This window comes from Eschrichtius robustus, chromosome X, assembly GCF_028021215.1.
Source record: "Eschrichtius robustus isolate mEscRob2 chromosome X, mEscRob2.pri, whole genome shotgun sequence".
Classification (NCBI taxonomy): domain Eukaryota; kingdom Metazoa; phylum Chordata; class Mammalia; order Artiodactyla; family Eschrichtiidae; genus Eschrichtius; species Eschrichtius robustus.
Genome location: NC_090845.1, coordinates 17,591,954 through 17,619,412, shown reverse-complemented (window position 1 = coordinate 17,619,412; position 27,459 = coordinate 17,591,954). Strand labels below are relative to the sequence as shown.

Here is a 27,459-nt window from a genome sequence, read left to right as displayed (position 1 = left end):
GGACTGAGCTGTTGAGATTAGAGTTAATGAGCCCGCAGCTCAAACCTGGAGACGCTCGTTTGCCACAAAGCAGCCAGCAGCGGGCGCCACCAGAACCCGCCTTTACTGTGATGCTTGGGCCCCGCCCACTCCCTCCCGGATTCCGCCTTCTCCCTGCTCACGGCCCAGTCCCCCGCGGGGTTTGGCAAACCGCGGTAAACGCTCCGAGACCGCGTCTCCCTCCACTCTGACAATAGGCGTCAGTCGGCCACGCCTGCGCCGTAGGGCCGGGAGGGGGGGCGGGCCCTGCCGGCGTTGGGGGGCGGGGAAAAGCGACGCAAGCAGCCGCGACGCCATTTGTCGCGGCCCAGCGTGGGTGCAGGCTGATCTCGGAAGAACTCGGTCGTAAGATTCTCTCGCGCACGCGACCCGCTCTCCCCCGCCTGCTTCGTGTCACGCTGTCCCACGCGTCGCCCCTCGGAGGAGTCGCCGCCGCCACCCAGATAGGAGTCGGAGACGCAGCGAGGCCGTTGTCACCGCCATGCCTAAGAATAAAGGTAATGCCGCCTAGACCCCGGGACCACGACTCCGCTCGGCCCGGTCTCCCCGGCTCTGCACGCGGCCTCCGGATCTCCTAGGCGGCAGTAACCTTCCTCTCCGCCCTGCCTGCACGCAGCTGGGCGATCCGGACGCGATTCTGGGCTCGGGAGAGGAGCTGGGAAGTTACTCCTGTCTTCCAGTTTGGTCAGATTGGGGTGGAGCCGACGCCATTTTTGTAGGGCCTCCTGCGGGAGAACGTGTGCCTCTGCTCCAGATTCGCGCCAGACTGACCCCGGCACTATAGGGACCTGTGGGGAGACTTCCCCCGGGGCCGCCTGGGCTTCGCAAATGGGCGTCTTTGGCCTTCCCGGCAGTTCTTAACTTTCAAAGGGTGATGCCTGTTTTAAGTGGCCATCAGGTACTCCTGCATGGAATTCTTTACGGGCAGTTGTTGGGTATTGTTGAGACTACTCCCTCTCTCTTTTGTAAATAGTGGACGAAACCTTGATGCATTAAGGTTCCTCTCTAGAGACTTACTCTTACCCATCGTTTTACGGGGTTTTCTTTTTCCCAGAACACCTGTTCCGTATTTAGCCAAGTTTTCAACTTTTGCTCCAGATCGGTATATATTGTGATGGGAGTAAAGACCTTTAAGTTCCTTCCATTCTTAGGACAAACATTCACAAACTATCAGATTTGAGGATAATTTTATTTGGAATTTGCAAAATGGAAGGCCTAATCTAGGTAAAAGCAGAACAGTCCTAAAGAAATTCTCCTTTTTTTAAGACTTAACGGTGTTTCTGTCTTCAGTATTCTTACAGTGTCTCAAAGGAAATTGTGGAAGTCGAAACAGGGAAAAGGTATTTTCCTACAGGAGAGGCATGTATTTCACAACCCACAAGTTTCCTTTGATTAGTCATCTTTGAGACCCCTGCCCTGACCCAGGCCTACTCTGTTCTCTTTTTTACTTCACAGCTGGTTCCAGGGATTCTACCTCATTTCCTCTTTGTAGCTGTCACTGCTCTTTTTATTCCTTGGTGTATTTGGTTGCAGTTCTGTGCGAGATTTGGTGCAGCTCTCTCGGCACTCCACCTCACTGCCCTCTTACTTGCAGTTCCTTTTTGTAGCGAGTATTTTGCTGCTAATTATTCTGGTAAAGACGGGGTGACAAAATAGTGTTTTCAAAGTCATGGTATTCTTGTAACCTACATAATCTTTTATCCCCTCTGAGATGGTAACTGGATCCATTCAATAGGTATCTTATTTTCACCTCTATTTCTGGCTATGAGATTTCCGATTTCCTCACTAGACTGTAAGTTCTGAAGGGCAATAGTAGTATCTATTGGAGAAGATTGTATCTATTGGAGAAGACACAAACTAGATACTACTATTGGAGAAGTAGTATCTAGTTTGGAGAAGATTGGCATCTTTAGGGATATTTGTCTTCCCATGCATGAATGTAGTATATCTTTCCTTTATTTAGGTGTTATTTAATATCTCCTTACATTTCATGTGCATCTTTTGTCAGGTTTATTCCTAGCTACCTTATATTTTTTGGTTGCTAATTAAAATGGTAAAATGAAAATATTAGAATGAAAGATTTCAGACATACAATAAGCTATAAAGCAAATATAATGAATAACTGTCTGCAGTTGATGCATCAGTCAGGTCCTGTCAAAAGATAGCAGTAAAAGTTATTTTCACAGACAAAATTTAATATAAAGAATAGGGGGCCTCCCTGGTGGACCAGTGGTTAAGACTTCGCCTTCCAGTGCAGGGCGTGCGGGTTCGATCCCTGGTTGGGGAGCTGAGATCTCACATGCCTCACGGCCAAAACACCAAAACATAAAACAAGGAATATTGTAATAAATTCAATAAAGACTTTAAAAATGGTCCACATCAAAAAAAAAATCATTATAATATAAAGGTTGGTTAACCCATGTATTGGAGAGCTGAAAAGGCAAAAAGGGAACCACCCTAAGGTAGCAATTGCTAGAAACAGCTATGGCTCCTAGAACTGGAGGGAAAAAAGGAGAGAGGTTGTTATTGTTAAGACTGACAAAAACAACAGGGATTTACTGTAGAGCACAGGGAACTGTATTCAATATTTTGAATTCATGGTAATAAACCATAATGGAAAAGAATCGGAAAAAAAGAATTTAGATATATACGTATATATGTATAACCGAATCACTTTGCTGTACACCTGAAACTAACACAATATTGTAAATCAACTATACTCCAATTAAAGAAAAACAAACAAATAAACAAACCTGACAAAACTTGGAGGAGGCGCCCAGACCTCTAAAGAGGGAGCGCTGTCGATAGCAGGGTCTTTGAGGACCCTGTGAGGTTGGTTCTGGGGCAAAGCAAAAGGAAATCATCTGCAACCACTGAAAGCAGTTAGAGCCAGGAGAAGACTGCTGCTGAGTTTATGCCAGTAAAACCGAGAAGCAAATCCCCTTCCTGCTCCAGCCTGCCCTCTGCAGCCTCCCAGCGGCAGGGCCTAACAGGCAGCAGCGGGCCAAGGGGAAGGGCGGGGTGGGGAAGCTCCGAGAGGAAAGCTGCAGGACCAGCACAGGTGCTCAACTTCGGGCTGGATGGGGTTCCCGGAGGCCCACAGCTCAGGGCGGGCTTTTGCGGTGTCAGTGGCCCAAATGGCAGAGGGACATATTTACAGTTGCATTATCAATGCTAAATTTCTAACAATAATCTCTTAACATCGTCCAACATCCAGTCCATTTTCAAATTTACCCTATTGTCTCAAGGGTGTATAGAGTGTACGTATATAATATACCTAATATCGTATACTATATTTTTTAATTTATTGAGGTGAAAGTCACATCACATAAAGTTAGCCACTTTAAAGTGAGCAAGCGATTCGGACTTCCTTGGTGGCGTAGTGGTTAAGAATCCACCTGCCAATGCAGGGGACACGGGTTCGAGCCCTGGTCCGGGAAGATCCCACATGCCGCGGAGCAGCTTAGCCCGTGAGCCACAACTACTGGGTCCACATGCCACAACTACTGAAACCTGCGCGCCTAGAGCCCATGCTCCGCAACAAGAGAAGCCACTGCAATGAGAAGCCACATTGGGTTGCCAGCACTTGACACTTAGTAGATGCTCAGTAAATAATTGTTGGATTACGTCACCTCCCTTCTGTTGACTCCACCCTTGGGTGAATAATAGGCTCTCCTTTGGTTCCAACAGGGACTGAACTACATTAAAACACATCTAGTTCACTAACCTCCTTTAAAGTTCATTTCATTACATGGCAATAAAATAGGGAAGGGGATGATCAGGGTATGGTTAATTCTGGTAAATTGACAAGCAATGAATCATCCTTTTATAAATAACACTTGAGGCATACAAAAAAATATAAATAACGCAGAGAACGCCTGGGGATCAACCCATTACTCTGAACTTGAGAATTACAACACAGATTCAGTTAAAGCCCTCTGTGTTCCCCTCCCCAGTCCCCTTCCCCTCCCTCTCTTCATCGCTTCCAGGAGGTAGCCACCATTCTGAATTTGGTGTTTAGCATTCCTATAGTTGTAAAACCCATCTGTTATCTTTAGTTGTTATCTTACTTAGAGGAACAGTACTTTTCAAGACTCCTGAGTTTTATTAGATGGGGTTTACTAATGTGAAATAAATTCATGATTATTTTTCTGTTTTTATTCATTGGAAAAGCCAGAGCCTGTGAATATAATCGTAGTGATGCTTACACATGTAAGGGTATAAGTTGCCACTAACGGTGCGTTGAATGACTTGCTTTGGACTGATTCTTACCAGCTTATTTCCTATAGAATTCTCTAGACTCTATCAGTTTATTACCTCAGGGAAAAAAGATAGCCTTGGGCCCGCTTATGAAGAGCAGTTGGGGTAAGGTGCTCCCACACTTCAAAGAAGTTACTACTTTTAGTTTTAAAATCACCAGTCCTTTAGGAATGTATGGACTACTCTTGAGTGATTGATTCAAAGAATTTTCCAACTAAGTATGTAACTCAGTAAACAAAGTAGGTGTGATACTTGCCCTAATGCCCACTCTGCTTTGAAGATTTGGCATGGTTGGTGGCTTGAAGCAGAGGATACTTTTCTCTTTCTAGGAAATGAGCTCTGAGGACTCTGGGTGGGTCAGGACATTGTAGAGGCCTGCCGAACATAGCACAGAGCATTGTGAGACTGCCCCCGGGACAGAGTAAGTGCACATGACTCAAGAAGTTAAGAGTCTGTCTTTGCAGTGGCCAGGTACACGTTCTTTATTCTGTTTGGGCTGTGAACCTGTTTGTGCTGCTTCCAGGCTCTTCCCGTGAGTCCCTTAGTATCGCTACCACTTAACACCTTTCTTCTGTCTTTTGGAATGGCTGCCAATGTGGTTTAGGTTCTAGAATGGGAACAAAATGCTGTGGAGAGATACCCTAATGTGGGGGCCAGGAACAAAAAAGGATTAGGTTGGATCTGGTCACCCCCAGTCACTAATAGTAAGTGTGTTGCTTCTCTGAGCTTCAGTAAACTCACTGGTAAACTGGGCATAAATGACTTATTACCTCATAGGGTGATTGTGACAAGTAAATGGGTGGCATTACTGCATACTGGTTAAGAGCATAGTCACTGGGGTGATATTACCTGATGCAAATACCAGCTCTCACTTCATTCTCTCTTGTGAGATAACGACAAAATAGTGCCTATCTCATAGGCATAAGCTTGTTTAAGGGCGAGTTACTGGGACAGCGAGAAGTCTGCTTGGATTGAAGTATCGGGAAATTGAAGAGGAGTATTGAGAGGTAGATTGCTGTCATGTGTATAGGTTGAAAGATTTATATTCTTTAAGGTAGTTATGTTACCACTAACAGAAATAAGGATGTTTATTAAGGACCAACTTTGTAAAAGAAAGTAATTTGAGTTTTGAGTAAAATTTGAATGACAGTAGCCCATTCACTGGAAGTGTGCTGAGCCTCACATTAGAAATAAGAGGCCAAAGCTTAGTTGAAATAGTAGGGTGAGATGTAAAATTCTTAGCATAGAAGTGGTAGGTGAGAGAAATTTTTCCTTAGAAAGTAGGTAAGCAGAAGCTGAGAATTTGGACTTAATGAAGCTCCAAAGGGATAGGCATAGTGAAGGGGTAGGGGTGATGAAAGGTCAAGAATAGTGCAAGTGGCCCTTTAAAAGTCAGAAAAAGAGTTGAGAAATGATCAGCAGTGTCATTATTTAAAGTATGGAAAATGGGAGGGAGGGTACAGGTTTTTAAGGCCACCCGTAGATAGAAGAATTCTAGAATCCTACATGGTAGAAAGAATATAGAGGCACTTGAATCTTCTGTTCTAACTCCCTCATTTTATAGAGGCTGGAATTGAGATCCTGAGAAGTTCTGTGAAAGCTCCATGTATCCTTTATTCCTCCCTCCACATATGGTCACAATTCCCGTCTTGTTTCCATGTCAGAAGTAGTCCTCTTATTTGTCCCTTCCTCTTCATGGTCAGGCTAGGTGTGCTTCATTCTATGTGTAATAAGGACAGTGACCTTCTTACCAGTTTTCCCACCCAAAGGATCATGTCACACCTCTATTTTTTGTTGAACTGTTTAAGATTTTTGAATAGTAAAATTCACGATTCAAGTTTCAAAAAGTGTAGAATGAAATGTCTTTCCTAAGTGTGTCCTCTTGCCAATGAGTTCTTCTCACAGGCAGTCATTAACTTTTTTGTATGTGCCCTTCCAGATATATATAAGCAAGTATGAATATGAATTTCCCTTTTTTACACAATGGTAGCTTTATACTCTTCTGCAGCTTGCTCTATCTGTTGTTAAACTTACATTATGAAGAATTTTGAACATATACAAAAGCAGACTAGTATAATGAACCTCCATGTGCTCAACTCCTGGCCTCAGACATCATTAATTCACAGCTAAACTTGCACCATCCACACCAAATCAGGGTCCACATATGGGCTATACATCGTCATTGGTTGATATCTTTTAAGTCTTTTCTAACCTGTAGGTTCTTCATCCATCTGTGGGGTTTTTTTTCTGCATAATGTATCTGTTGAAGAAAACAGATTGTCGTGTGGATTCGTCCCCATGTTGTCGTCGTCCTCCCCCACCCCCTGGCTAGATTTTGCTGATTGCATTCCTAGTGTACCTTGATTTTTACTGTTTTTTAATAGACTGTCTTTTAGAGCAGTTTTATGTTGATAGAAAAATGAGCAGAAATTGCAGAGTTCCAACTCCCACCCTCCCAGTTTCCTCTATTATTAATATCTTACATGAGCCACTATAGATAGTCCATAGTTTACATTAAGGTTCATTCTTTGTGTTGTACATTTTATGGATTTTTGACAAATATATAGTGACGTGTATCCACCATTACAGTACCATAGTGCGTTAAAAATCCCGTGTTGTTCACCTATTCACCTGTCCTTCCTTCCCTGCTCCCCAGCTGGCAACTACTGATCTTTTTACTCTCTCTATAGTTTTGCCTTTTCAAAAATGTTATATGGTTGGAATCATACTATTCAGCCTTTACAGATTGGCTTCCTTCCCTTAGTAATATACATTTAAGGTTTCTCCATGTCTTTTGGGGGCTTGATAGCTCATTTCTTTTTATCGCTGAATAGTATTCCATTGTATGGAAGTACCACAGTTTATGCTTTCACCTACTGAAGGACATCTTGGTTACTTCCAAGTTCAGGCAGTTAGTACCTTGCTTTTTAACTTGCTTGATGTAGCCTACAGCTGTAGGACAAAATGTAAACTCTCGGGGTTGCCAGACTTGTTGCTCTCCCTCTTCTGCCACAAAATCAGTGTCCCTTTCCAGTTGCTAAAACTTTACCCCTCCCCGCCCCGGCCCAGTTATCTTCTGTTTGCACACAGACCTTTCATTTGGGGGAGCAGGTACAAGAGAGACCCTATTTTATAAAATTTATCATGATCCATTATATATCCCTCCTTGGTCCTTGTGGGCCACTGTAGGAGGAGTTTACTGAGCAGTGTACTCAGCCAAGTAGTCGTTATATTTATGATACCTCCTTTTGGTTTGTTTGTATTTTATGTCAGCGATATCCCAAAAGGGATTTCCAGGAAGGGTATGGAAGTGACAATATGTATATGTTTAATATGATTGGAGATACATGACCAAATTAGGTGAATTTTTTAATTTTTCTTTTTTTTTCAGGTTTTTGTTGTTTGTTTGAAGTATGGTTTACAACATTATATTAGTTTCAGGTGTACGTCATAGTGATTCAGTATTTTTGTAGATTAGACTCCGTTTAAAGTTATTATAAAATACGATATTCCCTGTGCTGTACAATATATTCGTGTAGCTTATTTATTTTACACATAGTAGATTGTACCTCTTATAAATTAAGTGGCTTTTAAAGAACATTCTGTAAGCCCTAGTTTAGTTTCTTTTTCTGTTTTGCAGATAATTAATGTCTTTTTCTTTAAAACCATTAGGTAAAGGAGGTAAAAATAGACGCAGAGGTAAGAATGAGAATGAATCTGAAAAGAGAGAGCTGGTGTTCAAAGAAGATGGGCAAGGTAAGCATTTTCATAAGTTAGGTTTCTTTCAGTAATAGTTTTCTTTCTTAAGTAAGGATTTTCAATTTCTCTACATAAAAGAGATACTGTTCATAATCCTGAGCAAAAGATCGCATGTCCCCTTTTGCTCTTCTCCATTTCTCATCCCCCACACTTCTCCAGAGCCTTTCTTCTGGTAGTTATTTCTTGGTATACTCAGCGTGCGCTGAGGATTGATGGCATTTCTGTAAATGTGTATGTTTCACTGTTTTATGTGAACACTCATGTTATAACTAAGAGTGAATTGAACAGTTCGGAGGGAATTAAGCCTCAAAAGCTATGGTTGACAATTCCACGACTTAGTAGACTTTTTTTGATAGCGAATGGTGCTACATAGTGTGTTCAGTAGACCATGGGTATTTGAGGAATGCATCTGAGGCATGTAAATTCATAAAATATAATAAAATGAAACTGAACAATTGACCTTTTCAAACCGATTAAGATTTTTGTTAAGTGCCAGATACAAAACACTAGTTTCCCATGTTTTGTTTTGTTTTGTTTTTGTTTTTTGAGAGTTTTTTTGGGTTTTTTTGGGGGGGGGGTTAACATCTTTATTGGAGTATAATTGCTTTACAATGGTGTGTTAGTTTCTGCTGTATAGCAAAGTGAATCAGCTATACATATACATATATCCCCATTTCCCATGTTTTTATTTTGAGTAATTTCAAACTTTCAGAAAAGTTGCAGTATAAGTACCATGAATTCCTTTAACCCCTTAATCTTTGTGTGCGTGTGTGTGTGTTTTTCCTGAACCATTTGGAAGTTAGTTGAAGACATCATGATACTTTTCCCTTACTACTTCATCATGTGTCTCTTAAGAACAAGTATATTCTCTCACATAACTACAGTAGGATTATCACACTCAGGTATTTTAATGTGAATATATTATTTATCTAGTATATAGTCCATATTTAAATTTTTCTAGTTATTCCAGTAATTTCCAGCAGTTTTTAACAAAGAACTTTTTCTAATTATCTTTTTATAGAACTTGGTAGATTTGTTCATGCCGTGAATATATAAGCCACTAAAGATGAAACATGTTATTTGGCCAAAAGACCCTTTTATTTCTTACCCTTGATTCTTGCCTCCTTTAGCAGTTGACTTTATTTTGACTGCCATTACTTCTTCTTTTTCATGTTTTCCCCCCACTTTGGAAGAGAGGCTGCCTTTAAATCGACCAACCATGTTGAGGCCCTAGGTGGGTGCTAGGTTCACTGTAGTCTGAGTAACTCACTTCCACTTGTCAACACCACAGTTGAGCCTTTGAAAGTTTTGTTTCAGTGTATTTACAAATTGGTGAATGTCCTCTTTGGGGATCAGTCTTGCATACAACTTGAGTAAACTAAAGGTTCTGAAGTGACCCCACCCCCCCACCTCCGGTCTTCTGTCATTTAATGACAGAAGAGACGGCCCGTGTGCAAGCCACTGCTCATAATCTCAGTTTTTCAAGTGGCAGTGAAGTAGCGTGGCTTCCTGGGTACCCTTTTGGAAAGATTTTTGATTAAAAGTTTGCCATTTTGTCTGGGAACATCTTTCCAGCTTTACAAAAACTTCAGAATAATCACTAAGATATTCTAATTTAACAAAGACGTTAATAACATATAAGCTGCTTTTTATTTGCCAGTGTACCAAAAATTGTGTTGCAGTTAGCCTCTAAAGGCTAACCCTCCTCTGAGGGAAAGGAGACCAAAATTGGGCGAGGATCCAAAGTGAGAGATTGATGAGATACATTTTAGTGTACATTTTGGGACAGGCCACCTTGATCTCCAGAAGTAGAGCATACAGTCATGAAGACAGTGGACAGTCCACTTAACTCAAAATGAGTAGATAACTAAAATATTTCTGATAGCAGGGACAGCTTGTCATAGAAATGGCATTACACAGTCTTGGTTCTGGCTCTCCCGTTAACTAGCTTGGTGTTTTATCACTCCCTTGTACTTATTTTACTGCATATACTTATTCCTAAGCAACACACCTGTACTAATCAATTGTACGTGGACTTTTAAGTTGCTTTTATCAAAAATTCAGCAATATCCTATACCCTTTACTTTTCCCTCCTCCAGAGTATGCTCAAGTAATCAAAATGTTGGGAAATGGACGATTAGAAGCGATGTGTTTTGATGGTGTAAAGAGGTTATGTCACATCAGAGGGAAACTGAGAAAAAAGGTAAGTGTGGAGACTTGTTTTACTTTAATATAAAATTATGGTTAAGGGGAAAAAGTGGCTCTAAGGTTTTTATGGGCCGAGGACCTCATTTTTGTAAGTTCCCAAAAGATTTCAGTAGAACAGTGATTTACCTCTAAGTCAAAACAGCAAGATCTTTGATGGTAATTTTATACAGGTATCTGTCTAAAGACTCATTTATATCACCTATGTTGTATTCCTGCCCAAAAATGATTAACCTGAATCTAATCATGAGGAAACAACTAACAAGTCCAAATTGAGGGACACACTGCAAAACAAATGGCCTGACTCCTAATATATATAATGTTAATGTCATGAAAGGAAAAATAACAGCAGGGCGGGCTATTTCAATGTAAAGGAGATTAAAGAGACGCAATGGTTAAATGCAGTAGGTGGCCCTTGTTTGGGTTCTGTTTTGAGGGTGGGGGAAGTAGCTGTAAGGAGTGTTAAGAAAATTTGAATATGAATTACAGTAAATAAGTGTTGTATTAATGTTAAATTTCCTGAATTGAGATCAGGAATGGGCTGCCTTGGAAAGTAGTGATTAATTTCTCATCAGGGTAGGTGTTCAGGCAGATTTATTGATCAGGTTGGTTAAAAGTCGCTCCAACCCTGGCTTTATGATTTTTTAAAAATTTGGCTTGTTAATGCTCATGTTACCAAACTAAAGGAGTTCCGTTTCCTGTGTGTATTTGGGTGGGTGGAAGGGAGGGAGGGAGGGAGGGAGATAAAACCACATTCCTAATTTACTGTTCTCATATGTTGTAATGGATAACTAACCACTTAGAGGGGTTCAGTATTAAGAATCCCTTAATTTCTAAACTAATCATTGGTCCTCTGGAATTATTAAACTGTCAAGTAGTTAAATAAGATTGTTATTTTTCTAATATCCCAAATTATAGAAAATTTGTAAGTGGCTCAGCTGCTTACTGTAGTTTTTTCCCCTAATTCTAAATACGGGTACTTTACTCACAGTTGGGTGAATAGTATGTGTATTTTATGGGAAGACTGACTCAACATTGCTCTTGGTTGATTATTATTATTTTAAATGTAACCTTCTGTGACTTTAATAGGTCTGGATAAATACCTCAGACATTATATTGGTTGGTCTACGGGACTACCAGGTAAAAACAAAATTAAAATTTTCATTGTTTACTTGCTTGAATTTTATGAGCAATTAATGTTTAGAACATAAGTCATAACCATATTTGACCAGTTCCAGGCCAGTATGCTATTCACCGTTGTGTCAACAAACATTTCTTAAGGGCCAGTTCTGTCTTAGGCATTGTGCTAGGTACCCCAGGGATCATGGTTCCCAAGTGCCAGTCTGTGGAGTCTGCATTTTCACTATAGAAGAATCACAGACAGTGTGAATTTTTCATGAAGCTAAATAGTCCTTTTTCCCTTTTTGATATTTAAAAAGTTCCCTTTTTTGGAATGAGGGATACTGTATTGTGGTGGTTTTGTTGGTGTTCTTAGTTGGCAAGATAAAAATAACTTTATGTTGGACTGCCTGCCCCCATTTTTTTTTTTTTTTTTTTTTTTTTAACTTATACGTCTTGAAATCAAAATCTGGAAACCATTACTCTAGGGGATACAACTGAATGAGTCAAGCTGTCATCTCACAAAATGCTTATGGCCTGGTAGTGGAGAGGGTAAGACAGGCACACAAGTAATTGCAGTACAAACCATGATAAAAGTATGTGCTCTAAATTTAGATGAGCACTTAGGAAGAAAATGGTAGTTGCCCTTCATGATCTCAACCTGGAGACTCTACTCATGGTAGGGCTATGAAATCCATTTGGTTTCCACCTATTGGAACTCATCACCATGTATTTACATTTTGAGTGATCGTGTTTCTGTTTTTGTAACTCTGATCGTACTTTGATTTTTTAAAATATATGTTCTAGAATAAAGAATTAAAATCTTTACCTTAAATCAGTGGTTCTCAACCGTGGGTGATTATTTTCCTCCAGGGGACATTTGGCAGTGTCTGGAGACATTTCAGGTTTTCACACCTGGGGGTAGGGGTCAGTGCTGGTCATCTAGTTGATAGAGACCGGGGTGATGCTAAACATTCTACAATGCACAGGACAGTCCCTACAACAAAGAACTATGTGGCCCAAAATAGCAACTGTGCTGAGGTTGAGATAGCCTGCTTTAAACTCATACCATTTTAATGTCCATTTTCTTCTTTTGATCCTAAAGATAACCCCAGAAGTAGGAAGAATTAGTTAGTTCCCTGTTTGACAGATAAGGAAATCAAGGTTCTGAATGGTGTAACATTCATACTATAAAATGACAGCCACATTAAGTTTTCCAATTCTTAATCTCCCATGATCCTTCTTTTATGCCCCTGCCACTTAAAGGGTGGTACAGGGACCAGTAGCATCACTAGCTTTGGCAACTTGTTAGAAACGCAGATTCTTGGACCTCACCCCAGGCCTCCTAAATCAGAATGCGCATTTTAACCAGAATCCCCTTGGGCTTCTGTACACATTACCGTTTTAAGAAGTGCTGGTCTGAATCACACCATTCTTGGATCACTGTGATCACTTAACGTTGCCTTTAAGAATTTTTGAAGTTGAAACAATCAGCTTCAACCCTTTTTTTCTTCCTTAACTGAGTCAGATTCCTTTCGGATGGGGAAGTATGAACATTCTGAAGCATTAGTTTTCAGTGGGACACTTGCATCAGAAATACCCATATCTTTTACAAATACACACTCATGGGCTTCACTCCACATATCCTAATTTATCTGCCTTCAGGAGGTGTAAAAGCTCCATAGGCGATTCTGATGGATTCGTACCCTAAGAACCACTGATACCTGGAAAGGTATAATAATTTCCTTGGGTCATTACACCAGTCTCAATTTTTGAATTAGAGTATTTAATCACCTGTAAATTATGGTCCCAGGGAATTTTTGTATTTCAAAAGACTTCTAATCAAAGGGTAACTATAAATAATCCAAAAGATTGGGTCTGTACAGTTCTGCTCTTATTGAAGTGGAATCTATAACTGTCTTCCCTAAGCTTGTTGATCATTATTCATTTATGCATGCAAGCTTCTTTATACTGGGTTAAACCCAAGGATGTTTTTCAGAGGGTAGGAGAAAACTAAATTTTTAGAAAAAGGAGAAGAGTTTATAACACAACAGTGAAATTTAATTTTTTATCCAGTTTGAAACTAATTTATGAAATAACGGGTAATATTTTGGCATAATCATTTGTAAATCTTATTTGTCTCTTTTTTAAGGATAATAAAGCTGATGTAATTTTAAAATACAATGCAGATGAGGCTAGAAGTCTGAAGGCATATGGCGAACTTCCAGAACATGGTAATGTCTGAGATATTACATTAACCTGTTATATGGTGTTATTACCTGGTGGTATTTAGATGAAGGAATTTTGGTAGAATTTTGTGGATTTTGCATGTTTAGTTTTGAGTTTACGTGATTCATTCCAAGTATGCCTGCCTGTGCTTCATAATACTAGACACCTTAAGAAAAAAGTAGCTGGGATTCTGTTCCTAATAAATATACTTTTGGTGAGGAATTATCCTTTATAAGCCCTAAACTTCTGCCTAATGCCAGTCAACGGAATAAATTTGTTATAGTATTTATTTCAAAGTTCCTTTCTAAAGAGACTGTCATTATTCATCTACTTTAAATGTGAAGCAAGGATAACAATTAGGTACTGTTGTCGATTTTTATTAAAAAGTCAGTTTTCAGTTCATCTTACCCTAGTGTCATAGTATCCATAGGATTTTGTTAAATCAACGTTTTTTGTTTCTCCCCTGCAGTACAAAAGTTATGCGTTCTTAACGCATAAAACTTAAATAAAAATAAGTTTCTCATGACCTCATCAAAGGGGAAGTGACTTTACATACTATTTTGTAAGCCTACATTTTTCGCTTGGAAGTTATTTTTATTTTTTGGTTCTGTTGCATATTATCAAGAAAAGTATAATTTTACTTGAGCATGAAAATCCTGCTGAAATTATTTACTTGGCATTTCCAATCTAGGAAATGCTAATATATCTGGGAATAGGACTAGCGCTTCCTGGTTCATTTTTGTTATTTAGGGATAAGCATGATTTGACCAAATTTTTCTGATTGATGAGTTTATCTGATGATTTGTGGCTTGTTAGCATTTGCTCAGACGTTTTTTGAAGTGTAGCTGGAAGTTGTAATAGCTTTAGAATTTGTGTAATTAGAGCCTGCCTCACTAAAAATACCTTTGTGAGCAAAAGAAAATTGTTTCCATTTTGACTTAGAGATTTTGTTGTGTAAAATACTGTTCTATATACTAGGGTTGTTAGGTAGGAGTTAAGAGGATCTTTTTGGTAATGAAACTTAAATTAAAAGTTTGACTTGTAAGAGTCTCCTTTTATACGTCAACATTTGATATCCAACCACTTCTTTTAGTGGGCAACTTATTCATTTTACTAACATCTTGGTTATATTATATGAGTATATTTGTTATTGTTTCTTTAGCTAAAATCAATGAAACTGATACATTTGGTCCTGGAGATGATGATGAAATCCAGTTTGATGACATTGGAGATGATGATGAAGACATTGATGATGTAAGTAGCGTTTTTCACCTTGAGTTTTTCAACTTTTGTTTGTGCTAGTCAAGCTGTTTATGCTTTGAGAATTTTATCATCTTTTTCAGTATTTCTTCTTAAAAAGGTCAATATTTGCTTTGGCAATATGAATGCTAGGCATTGGAATCTCAACTTGTTTAAGTTAAGAGTGTCTAGAGAGATAGCTATTAAGAAATTTAGCAGACAGTTATGAGAAATACAAGATTTTATCAAAGAAACTGGCCTTTTTTATTGAGATATAGTTGATGTACAATATTATGTAAGTTACAAGTGTACTGTAAGGTGATTCACAATTTTTTTTTAATATTTATTTATTTTATTTATTTATTTTGGCTGTGCCAGGTCTTAGTTGTGGCCCACGGGATCTTTACTTGAGGCATGTGGGATTTTTTTTTTTAGTTGTGGCATGCAGACTTCTTAGTTGTGGCATGCATGTGGGATCTAGTTCCCCGACCAGGGATCGAACCCAGGCCCCCTGCATTCAGAGCACGGAATTTTACCACTGGACCACCAGGGAAGTTCACGGTGATTCACAATTTTTAAAGGTTATATTCTATTTATAGTTATTATAATTGGCTATCTATATTCCCTGTGTTATACAAACGTGCCTTCTCTTAATTGAAACACTAGTATGTTAGAAGAATAATCTTGTTTGAACCAGTTTCATATGAAGCGTTGGAATTACAACATAACATTAAAAGCCCTGTTAAAGGGAATTCCCTGACGGTCCAGTGGTTAGAACTTGGCGCTTTTACTGTGGTGGCCCGCGTTCAATTCCTGGTCGGGGAAATAAGATCCCACAAGCTATGCCTGCGCGGCCACCAAAAAAAAAAAAAAGCGCCCTCTTAAAATTGAGGCCTTTTGCCAATTATATTATTTTATCTGTTGGATGTGCACTATTGGCAAACTCTTGGTTTGGAGTTGGTGTGTTAATTTTGAGGAAAATGCGTTGTTTTTTCTCACAATAAAGCAGTAATGCTCACAAGAATAAGTGCCTCATTGCCCTTCTGCTGTTAAAATATTTAAATGAAATTTAAACTTAGTTTCTGACAATATAAATCTATTTAATAACTGGGGTGGTATTATAAGTTACTCTTAAATCTGGGTTGGGCTCTTCTTTTTAAACCCTTTTAAATAAAAATGTAGTTCAGAAACACCTGTGTATATAAATCTAAAAATAATAGTACTAATGTTTGATTTTATTCAAAGATGAAATTTTAGTATACCTAGAGTAGTTGTTCCTGACCGGGATTGTTTGTGCAACAGAGTTACCAGAGCTTTTCAAAAATACAAAGACTGGGAATTCCCTGGCGGTCCAGTGGTTAGGACTCTGTGCTTTTACTGCCAAGGGCCTGGGTTCGATCCCTGGTCAGGGAACTAAGATCCCACAAGCCACACGGTGCAGCCAAAAAAACCCCAAAAAAACAAAAAACACAACCGAAAAAAAACAAAGGCTAGTCTTGGGGAAGTCTGAATTAAGTGATACCTACCACCGAGATTCTATAATTAACATTTCTGTACTTGGTTTATCACATATCTGTCTATACCTTTTATTCATCCTTCAGTCCATCTTACATTTTGATGCATCTCCAAACCATTTTAGAATACCTGGTGAATTAAAGAAAATTTGAGTACATATCTCCAGTGTGTATTTGCATTTATGAGTTTTTAAACATACAGTACTGTATTTCAGAGCATACCCTAAAATAGAAAAATGAAAAGGGATAAGAAATAAATCCATCATTCTATTTTTTTTAACATCTTTATTGGAATATAATTGCTTTACAATGGTGTGTTTCTTCTGTATAACAAAGTGAATCAGCTGTACATATACATACATCCCCATATCTCCTCCCTCTTGCGTCTCCCTCCCACCCTCCCTATCCTACCCCTCTAGGTGGTCACAAAGCACGGAGCCGATCTCCCTGTGCTATGTGGCTGCTTCCCACTAGCTAGCTATTTTACATTTGGTAGTATATATATGTGCATGCCACTCTCTCACTTCATCCCCGCTTACCCTTCCCCCTCCCCCTGTCCTCAAGTCCATTCTCTACATCTGCGTCTTTATTCCTGTCCTGCCCCTAGGTTCTTCAGAACCATATCATTCTATTTTTTATGTTATCTCCCTTTGGAAACCCCTGAGCCCAGAGGATTCTTGTGACTAAGCTGTTAATGACACTTGGACAGTAGATTTATCGATGATATTCTGTGACAAGAACCTGACATGGAGCTACTGTGTTATAGGTTAAGGGGTGATCCCAACATTTTGACAGCTTAGCTGGGGTAGAAGACCTTTTTCAGGAAATTAAGAACCTAGTCAGAGTACATACCTCAATATGAAGCCACATACACAGAGGTGATAGCGTGAGGATCTAGATAGGGTTAAGCTTTTCTAAGAAAAGTATTTCTCAGTTTGTGCCAGTGCTGCTTCAGAACTGAGGCTGGCAGTAAGGGATAGTAAAGATAGTAGTTATTAAAGGAATTTGAGTTATCTTGGACATTTCGTAAGGGTCGCTTTGTTTATCACCTGAGAACCCTACTTCTTCCCTAAGGTGTTTCTCCAAATGGTTTATATGTGTTCTAGCCTTCACTCCTATAACCAGGTTGACTGGGAGGAGAATTTGGTATCTCACTTGTCCGTTTCTCAAGGAAGTAACACTCCCTGTGTCTTTTCCCACCCCCAAAATAAATTTCTAATCAGTAGCACAAAAGGAAGGAGATAGTAAACTTTATTGAGAATATTCTGCATAACGTATAACATTCTGAAGGATGTTGTAAAGATTCAATGACAGCAGACCAGAATTGAGAAAACCCTAGTGTTCAGGATTTCCTCCTTCAAACTGGATTTGTTTCCCAGATAGCCTAAGGGGGTGCATGTGTCCCTTACATGTGGTAGACTGTTGGAATATTAAAATTCTTCTTTTGGTTGATCTGATGTTCTTTTTCCTTCCAGATCTAAGTCGAACTCAACCTTTCACATTCCACTTTCTTTGAGGATTATTCAACAATTTGGATTTTGGCTGTGACCCGTTAAAGAAGATTAAAATTTCATTAGCATGAGTGCAATTTGTTAAAGCAGACTGATTTGTTTCTAAGGTATTTCTTTAAAAACTGGTGATGCTGAATTCTCTTAAATGTTAAACCCACTTTGTTCTTTTGATGTGACGGAGCTTGTGGGTAAAAGACCACATCTGCTCTTCTAAAAGAGAAAAAAAAATGCGTTACTGCCTTTCCCACTTTGACCACTTCCAGTAAGTAAATGGATGTTTTGAATAAACCATTTGCCGTACACGCATTATGAATTATAATTAAGCCCTAGTTTTGACTACCCTGTTTACTGTACAGTGAATTTTTGTATATTCCAGTTACTTAGATGGATGTTCCCTTGAGATTTGGGTACAATTTAATGGAGGCAGAAATCTGCATTTGAAGTCAAAAATGACTGGTCTGTTTTTCATATTTAAGTAGCATGTGGCTATTTTTATACTAGTTTTGATATTGTATACATTCTTTTCATGATCTTATTTTGCCACTATAAACATCAACAAAAAAGGCGGTTTTTAGAACCTGAGTTTTAATAGCAATTTTGAACTTGTAAAGTTGGTAGTTGCAGAAATCAAACACTAGGTGGCACCCAGTTATCTTAACATTGGAGATACTGATATAGTTGTCAACTTTTTTTTCTTTTAACTTACTGTGCATAGGAAATTTCCCAAACAACAAAAGATTGTTTTGATCATATGCATGTATGTAGAATATTTTTGCAGAACAAAAAGATTATGTTCAAAGTGTCGTTTTATTTTCAGAAGTCATATACGTGTGAGCTACAATTTTGAGTGCTTTATAAACACTTAAATTATGTGTAAATGAAAATTTAATTTCATAACAGTTTGTACAAATTAAGCCTTTGGGAAAGTATCCCTAAGCTGGGGAAAGAGGAGGGAATAACAACTTAATGAAAAGATGGTCTCCAATTTCTGAATGGAAGAACTACATACAGTGGAGAAATATAATAAAGACAGTATCATGCTGCAGAGTATATTATACCCTTACTTTGTGTTTAGGATGTATTTTATTGTGTGTACAGGTGTTTTTTGCTTGTATTTTATTGGGAATTTAGATTCACTCTTTGTTAGTTTTTCATTATCAACTCTAGTAAGATGAAATTAAGGGCAGGGCTAGTTAGACCTAACTAGCCACATTGAAGTGGTATGCAACTGTAAAAGAAATCCTTCATGTAGCTTGTGAAACTTTTATTCTACTGGTCTCCAGAGAACTCTTCAGTATTGAAAAGTAATACACAGAGGATTAAACCTTCACATGGCTTCAGAAAATAAGCACATCTTTTTTTAAATTTTTTTTTTATTTTAGTAAGCACATCTTTGATCCCATGCTTAGTATAATTTCCTTTCCTAAGTGTGCAAACTCTGGAATAAAAATCTGAGGTACTATAAAACATTAAATCAAAAAACAGAAACTAAGAGTGGACAATTGCAGTTGATGTTTCTTACTCTGTGGAGTTCCTGAACACTTAACCTAGGTGGAATGCATCTGAGACCATGGACTGCTTTTTAATACTCGTAAGGAACCAGCCTTGAAGAATTGACTTAGTGATCATCTTCTTCGGTAATCTAAATCTCCTAAGATATTTAGGCTTCTGAACATAAAAGTGTTTTGGTAAATTTGTGGTATATGTAGATCTTTCCTCCACATTGTTTTACCAAGAATGTTTTGACTGCATCAGTGCTACAGTTCATGGTAGGGGTGGTGCAACTCAAACATTAGTTTTTCTACTTAACCTCCTCTAACAATATGGTTTGTCTAAAGATTCTTACTGACCCCAATTCACGTGTTTGCAGGTGACATTTTTTTTTCTTGCCTAGGTAGTAACAGCCCAATCTAGTGCTGTTGTACCCTAGAAAATCTCAAATTGTAATGATTAAAATAGTTGGGGTAAACTTGTAGTTCATATGCAACACTACTTGGAGGAATTATTTTACTAACTTGTCTTTAATGTGGAAATTAGTTTCATTGATTTGATTATATTTCAAATGAGGAATGGAAGTGGTCCTTAAGAAAAAAAACCTTTTTTGTTGTTATACTGTTTGATTCCTATAATACAATGCTATAAAGTATGCCCTGAAAGAAAATAAAGTCTTTGAAATCCAAGAATAATGATTCTTACTGCTAAGAGAGTGTAATAGTTATTACTAATGAGTTTGATAGGCATGCATTTTTCATGCAGTGTTTATTCCACTTCCAATTCGAGTATATAAATAAGTTGTATTACTAAGGTGGCTAAATAACCAAACCAAGTGTTTGTGTAAAAAAAGACTTGCCAAGATTTAATTGTTTGACTGTTGAATCTTTCTTGAAAATCCAGCCTCTCAAAGAGACCACCTCTTAAGGAGCCTGTAAACTATGCATGATGAAAATTCTTGTATTTTATTAAGGAGTGGCCATTGGTTTACTCACCACATCTGTGGAATCATGGCTGTAAGTATAGTTGCTTACAGAACTCCTGGTGACTTTGTAGTTTAGCTTAATCTCATCTATCTTGTGTAAATATTAAATTATAGGACATTGCATAACATCTTGAATAGATACAAACTGCTGTCAGTATTGACTTCAGAGCAAGTGAGTAATCTAATAGGTAAAAGCATGTTTCAAATATAAAATACCTAGCTGGATTTATACTTTATTTGTATTGTGTACAGATTTAACAACATCCAGTATTAACTGTGGCTTGACATTGAAATGAAAGTAAGTTCTTTATGTTACCTGTCATAAAGATTAAAAAGATTTGTATTGGTGTGAGATGTTTAGATCTCTGTCCTGCTTAGTAAGGGGAATTTTCCTTTATACAGCTTTTACATACCACTTTGTGTTTTTTATTTACCTTCAACTACCATCCTTGCTTTTTTCTTCCCATTTTAGAAAAGAACAAAATCTGAATTAAGTCTTACTATAAGTGTGATAAGACACTAGCCTCTCAGGTATGGAGTGAACCGAGGAATTTGGAGGGTGTGTTGGACTGTGTCTTCTCTTCCTCCACAGCCGCCTAGTGCTTAGGAGGCATGTGGTAGAGAGTGAAGAACATGGGCTCTGGGGTCAGGCAGCCTGTGCCGCAACCCCCACTCTGCCCTTTACCTGCAGGTGACCACGGGCACCTTCTCCAGCTTGTCTGAGCTTCAGGCTCCTCACCTGTAAGATGGAGATGATGAGAAGAGTACCTGCAGAATCACAGAATTGTTGGGAGGGTTAATAATGTGTGTTCGTATGTGTGATCCACTTAGAGCAGTGTCTGCCGCTATTCACTTGATATCCAGGACTGTGTAAGATAGAATATGCACGTCTTTTTTATTCTCTATTTACCATTTCTTTTACTTGCAGTCTTTGGTTCCTATAATAAAAGAAGTGTGTAGAGTATATATTTGTATATTCATGTCGACACAATATTTAAAATAATTGCTACCACCCTCATTTAATTCAGCATAAGACTAACAGATGGAAGTCTCTAAATTGCTTAAAGAAAGGTATTTTGCAAAGTACCAACTTGCTCTATATTTCTTTAGAGAAAGCTTATAATTAGTAATATTGATAGCTCTGGTCATCTTTCATTCTTAAGTCTTTAATGAGTCCTTTTACCATAGATTCATGACAGCTGATTGGTACTGATTTGGAGGTTTCCTTTCCCATCATTTGGAATTATGTAAAGAAATCAGATGCAAACTATTGCAATTAGAAATAAAATATGAAATAACTTTCAACAGTGTATGCAGTTGATTCTTTTCAAACTGTTTATGACATTTTTAACTAAACTTTTATTCATGATCATTCTTTTCTGAAAATTTTGATGTATGAGGGAAATGTATACTTAACCTGTTTCTTATTTTTGTGTTTTTGGTTGTTTGAATGAATCCGTTTGGTCAGACTCCAGATACAGGGTTGCATTTTCTGGGCAAGTGAATTTGTTACAAACCTGTGCTGAAGACATTTTCTAATGGTAAATCAGTTGTCCAGAATGATCTCAAATTTCCAGAATCCCATTCACTGGACCTTATTTTATACTGTGCAAAGACATAGGTGAAGTAGATATTTATCCTCTGGTCAACTTGCTCACTTTTTTTTTTTTTAACTTGCTCACTTTTAAAAAGCCAGTCTTTTCTGTTCCAATCCAGGCTTTGTTCGGTTCACAACCTGTAATGGCAGATCAAAAAGTGGGGGCAAAACCTGAGTAAAGTCTCAATGTTGATTTGATCCACTGGACTGTCAGGTATAGAATTAGTTGGATTTTTGCACATTTGATAAAGTTCAATGCATATTTATGCTTTTAAATATCTCTTGGAAATCTAAGAATAATCGGGATTTTCCTAACTTGATAGTTTATCTACCAAAAGCAAACATAGAAACTCACAATTTCTTTTAAAAAGCGAATTTTACTTAAGAATGTCCCTGACAAGCAGTAAAATGATTAATCTTATTAAATCCAACCCTTGAGTACACATCTTTTTAATAGTTCGTGTGACAAGGTTAAAACGTGCTCCATGAAACACATCTGCGTGCTGTGAAGTACCATAGTTGCCTCACGGAAAAACATTCGTGCGATTATTGAGTTGCACACTGAACTGGCCATCGTTTTTCATGGAATACCATTTTTACTTGAAAGAACAACAGACAAACTTGGGTTTGTGGTCAGGTTATTTTCTCAAAATAACCCTGTCACTTCAAGGAAAACAACTGACAGCATTTGTTGCAGGTGATAAGATTTCAGCTTTCAAGTGAAAAATTAAGAGTTTGGGAAAACTGATGTTGCCACCATTAGCTTGACGGCTTCGCAGTGAAGAGATCAGAGGTGGTACTAATGAATGTGACTTTTTAATACTGTAGAATGAAATGTGTTGACATTTGGAAGATCGTAGCAGAGTCAAGCAGTATTTTCTAAATGATCAGTGGATTTTAACGTACTAGTATGAAAAGATCACTGATTCAGTATTAGGTTCCACAATGCAACTAACTTTAAGAAGTTACCATTTGTCAGGATTGCGTGTAGTGTCAAGAGCATACACGGTTACCTGAAAAGCCATTAAGATAGTTCTCCCTTTTCCAACTACATAGTGGCCAGATTTTCTTCGTGTGCTTTAACGAAAACATGTTGGAACACACTGAATACAAAAGCAGATATGCGACTCAATTTTACTTTTTTAAAAATATTTATTTATTTATTTGGCTGCCTCGGGTCTTAGTTGCAGCACTCGGGATCTTCGTTGCAGGATGCGGGCTTCTCTAGTTGCGGCGCGCAGGCTTAGTTGCCCCGCAGCATGTGGAATCTTAGTTCCCTGACCAGGGATCGAACCCGACTCCCATGCATTGGAAGGGGGATTCTTAACCACTGGACCACCAGGGAAGTCCCGAGACTCAATTTTCAATTAAGCCTGATAGTAAAGAGATTTGCAAAAATGTGAAACAATGCCACTTCTCAAATTGGGAGGGGGTTGTTACTTTTCATTAAAAGTATGTTATTTAGGCTTACTGTTAAAGTAACAAATCTTTTTAAAAATGTCTAGCACATCAGTACTCCCACAAGTGAACTTGTCATTTCAAGGAAAACTGAGTGTTTGTTGCAATATTACACATGCTCTTTCAAGTAAAAATTGAGTTTTGGAAAACTAAACATTCACCACCATTAGCAGATTACAGAAGTTCTTTGGGAGTCTCAATTTTAGGTGTAAAATAGGAGTTGGTGAACTTTTACTAAAGGACCAGATAGTAAATATTTTAAGCTTTGTAGGCCATGTGATCTCTTTTACAGCTATTCAGTTCTGCCAGTGTTGCACAATTGAGACAATGCGTAAACAAATGAGTGTGGTTGTATTGCAGGAAAAGTTCATTAACAGAAGTAGGTGGTGGGCTACATTTGGCCCACAGGCCGTAGGTTACCAACCCCTGCCGTAAAGGGGCTCTGAGGCAAAAAAATTGGGAATTGCTGCACTAGACTTAACGACTAGATGGTATAACAGATTTTAAGATATTCAGGGAATTCTCTGGTGATCCAGTGGTTAGTACTCCGTGTTTCCACTGCAGGGGGCACAGGTTCGAGGGAACAAAGATCCTGCATGCTGCGCAGTGAGGCTAAAAAAAAAAAAAAAACAATGTTGTTCAACTCTTAAGTAGATTTTTAGGAAGTTAGCCTAATGGCAAAAGCCCAGCAAACTAATGTCATTTTGTTAAACAGATGGCTTAAATAGAAAGACACTGTTCATAGATGGTATGATGTCATAAAAATGCCAGGTCTGATTAATATTCCAACAGGATTTGAGGGGGATAGAAAAATTGATTCTAGAACAAGTTCATATGGAAATTATGAATTTCTAAGGCAATTGTAAAAGCAAAGAACTCTTCATCAGATATTGTCACACCATAATCCATAGTAATAAATAATAGATGCAGTAACAGACAAAAAGATCAGAATAAAGAGCTCAGAATCAAGCCCATGTACATATGGGAATCTGATATATGATAAAAGTGGTTTCAAAATCATTGGGGAAAGGATGGAGTACTTAAAAGTTGGTGCTGGACAAACCTACATTTTTACAGAGAAAAGTAAATATGGATCTCTGTCACACCATATACAGAAAATAAATTGCTTTAAAGGTAAATCTATAAACTAATGAGGAAAATGTAGACTATGTTGTGAGTAGGGAAGTATATAATTAAGACCTATGAGCCTCGTTAATTCCTTCTAACTACAATTTGAGTTGATCTCTTTCCCCCTTGAGATTCATCTCCACCGGAGTTGAGGGACTACAATAAACATCCTACAATTTGACCTTTTACATCTGTATCCAGAACAAAACCAAGACCTCTTAAAGCACAAACCATAAGCGTAAGGTGAAAATTGATAGGTTTTATTTGTAACCATGGGAAAGATTGAATCAAGAACCATCAATGGATGTTAAACCTTAGGAAGAAGTTTTGGCAAGGAGTAGAATATTTGCTTGGCCTTAAAGTGGCTCCCCACAGATTGCCTTTTAGTTGCAAGAGAAAAATAGTACCTCTATACTGGAGAAACTGGCAGCCAATTAGGTAAAATTATTGTATCCATGTTATATTTACTGAAGTTGATAACTAATGTGGGTGTGTAAGACAGTATCCTTAGCGGACTTCCCTGGTGGCGCAGTGGTTAAGAATCCACCTGTCAATGCAGGGGACACGGGTTCGAGCCCTGGTCCGGGAAGATCCCACATGCTGCAGAGCAACTAAGCCTGTGCGCCACAACTACTGAGCCTGCGCTCTAGGGCCCGTGCACCACAACTACTGAAGCCCCCGCGCCTGGAGCCCGTGCTCCACAACAAGAGAAGCCACCCCAATGAGAAGCCCGCGCACCGCAACGAAGAGTAGCCCCTGCTTGCCGCTACTGGAGAAAGCCCACGCAAAGCAACGAAGACCCAACGCAGCCAAAAATAAATTTAAAAAGACAATATCCTTAGGAAATACACAGTGAAGTATTTAAGGGGAAAGGGCCGTGTATATGTATGCAACTTGAAAGCAAAACAACCAAGGATTAAAAAAAAAAAAGAGCTAGGATTACAAATGATAAATGGGGTAAAATGTCAGGTGAGTTTGAGTAAAGGGCGTATGACTGTTCTTTGTAAATTCTTATTTGTGCAACTTTTCTGTAAGTTTGTGGTTATTTCCGTATAAGAAGCTTTTTTAAATGGATTGATTTTGGCATAAAATTAACGTTTTGCTAATCTTAGAAAAGGTTAGTTGACTAGCGTGAAATATTTAAGCCCACAAGGATTATCTAGAATACAAAAAACCTGGAAATCAACAAGAGAGACAAGTAGCCCCATAGAAAGGAAGACAAGGATTGAACAGGTAATTTACAGAAGAGTAAACCAGAATAAATGGTTAATCTCTTTCTTTCTTTTGATGTGGACCATTTTTAAAGTCTTTACTGAATTTGTTACAATATTGCTTCTGTTTTATGTTTTTGGTCTTTTGGCCTCCAGGCATGTGGGATCTTAGCTCCCACAGCCCCTGCATTGGAAGGCAAAGTCCGGAGAGCACGACTGCCAGGGAAGTCCCAGTTAATCTGTTTCTGATAGATTTGTATACAGTTGCAATGGATAGATGTTGAAAACAATTCCAAGCAAGGAAAAACAGAATGATAGCTGGTGTGCCTTCTCATTTATATAAATTTAAACCATGCATATCTTCACTCTATGTTTGAAAGTAGAACTACAAAAATATATTAAACAGGAGGTGTATATGATTGAAGAGAGGAATGCAAGTAGGAATAGAAAATAAACAGAAAAAATAGAATCAAAAGAGAAAAAAATAGAATCAAACTAGGCAGGGGTGTTACTCTGACAAGTCAGCAAGCTTTGAGCTCAGGAGGTGGATGAGTTATAAGCTTGTACCCAAGGTCTGTAAAACCAAAAGAAGAAAAAAAAAAGTGAAAACAGCTCCCAAGCCCTAATTAATTTGTCTCAATCTTATTGAGTTGGAAGCAGTTTTCATTACAGCCAAGGGGCCAGCCCCAACTTGCCCGCTTTTCTGCTCATTTGTGTCTAAACTCGCCTTCTGGCTTTCTCACCATAGCTGCGCCCTACTCCTAGCACACCTTTGGGAGTGTCATGAACACGTTCATCACATTTTTGTGCCAACAAAGGGACTCTTCCCAAGCTTTTCACTAAGAATCTGGTTGTCGGTTACTGAGGGCTTCAACTTGTTGGGTTTTTTTTTTTTATTGTATAATTTACGCACCATAAAGTTCACCCGTTTAAAAGGTACAGTGGCTTTTAGTATACTTATAGAGTCAACCATCACTATAATGTAATTCTAGAATGTTTTCATCACCCTCCCAAAAGAAACCTTGTACCCTGATTCAGCTCTATTCGGCTTTTTAACCTTGCATTTCTTTCTCCCCCAGGGGTGGAAGTTAAAACCCGGGGGCTGGTCACTGCCCAGCAGAGAAACATGCAGCCTGGGGGCTCCCCTTGGGTGGGTTATCACTCCGCAGGCTGTATCTGGGTAAACACCTGGAGGCTTGAACTGGCTCTGCGAAGATGTCTTTTTCAATATGTATATTTTTGAAAAGTAGTTAAATGCTTCTGGCAGGGGTAAAAGGACATCCAGGGGAAACACACCTCCACAGGCCCCCACACCCTGTCCAGACGCCTACTCCCAAGGCTACACGTTCAGTGCATTCTCATTTGTCTTCCCAGAGGTGTTCTCCTTGCAGAGATTTCTCTAGTGCATTATTTGCACACCAGGAAGGAAGAAGCCATTGAGTAGCGCTCGGGGGGAATCAGCCTGGGAGTGGGGGCATGGTTGGAAGGCCGACTGCGTGCCCCTCCTCTTCCTTGAAGGTCCACCAGTCTGGCTTCCTGGAGCCCCTCGCTGCGGTGAGGACCTAGGGCCTGTTACCCATGCACCTCTGTGCTTGGAGGGAGGCATCTGCACACGTGGCACTGGCCCAAGCGGCGCCTGCCCGAGGCCCTAATAGGACCTGTTTCCAGAGCTGCAGCATACGTAGGTATGTGGATGCCTAGTGTGTGAACTTCT

General features: G+C 38.9%; 1 protein-coding gene across 1 annotated transcript; it reads left to right on the top strand.

Moving 5' to 3' along the window:
- Positions 1-310: 310 nt before the first annotated feature.
- On the top strand, positions 311-18,938 carry EIF1AX (eukaryotic translation initiation factor 1A X-linked). Its single transcript, XM_068533310.1, has 7 exons — positions 311-536; positions 7,972-8,055; positions 10,158-10,261; positions 11,353-11,403; positions 13,535-13,616; positions 14,774-14,865; positions 17,840-18,938. The coding sequence occupies exons 1-7, from the start codon at positions 521-523 to the stop codon at positions 17,843-17,845; spliced, it is 435 nt and encodes a 144-aa protein (XP_068389411.1). The 5' UTR covers positions 311-520; the 3' UTR covers positions 17,846-18,938.
- The last annotated feature ends 8,521 nt before the right edge of the window (positions 18,939-27,459 follow it).

What these genes read in the sequence shown, in the direction of transcription:
- EIF1AX (XM_068533310.1), top strand. An exon ending in TTGGTCTACGGGACTACCAG is followed by an intron (nt 11,404 to 13,534) that starts GTAAAAACAAAA and finishes CTCTTTTTTAAG; the next exon opens with GATAATAAAGCTGATGTAAT. An exon ending in TGGCGAACTTCCAGAACATG is followed by an intron (nt 13,617 to 14,773) that starts GTAATGTCTGAG and finishes TTGTTTCTTTAG; the next exon opens with CTAAAATCAATGAAACTGAT.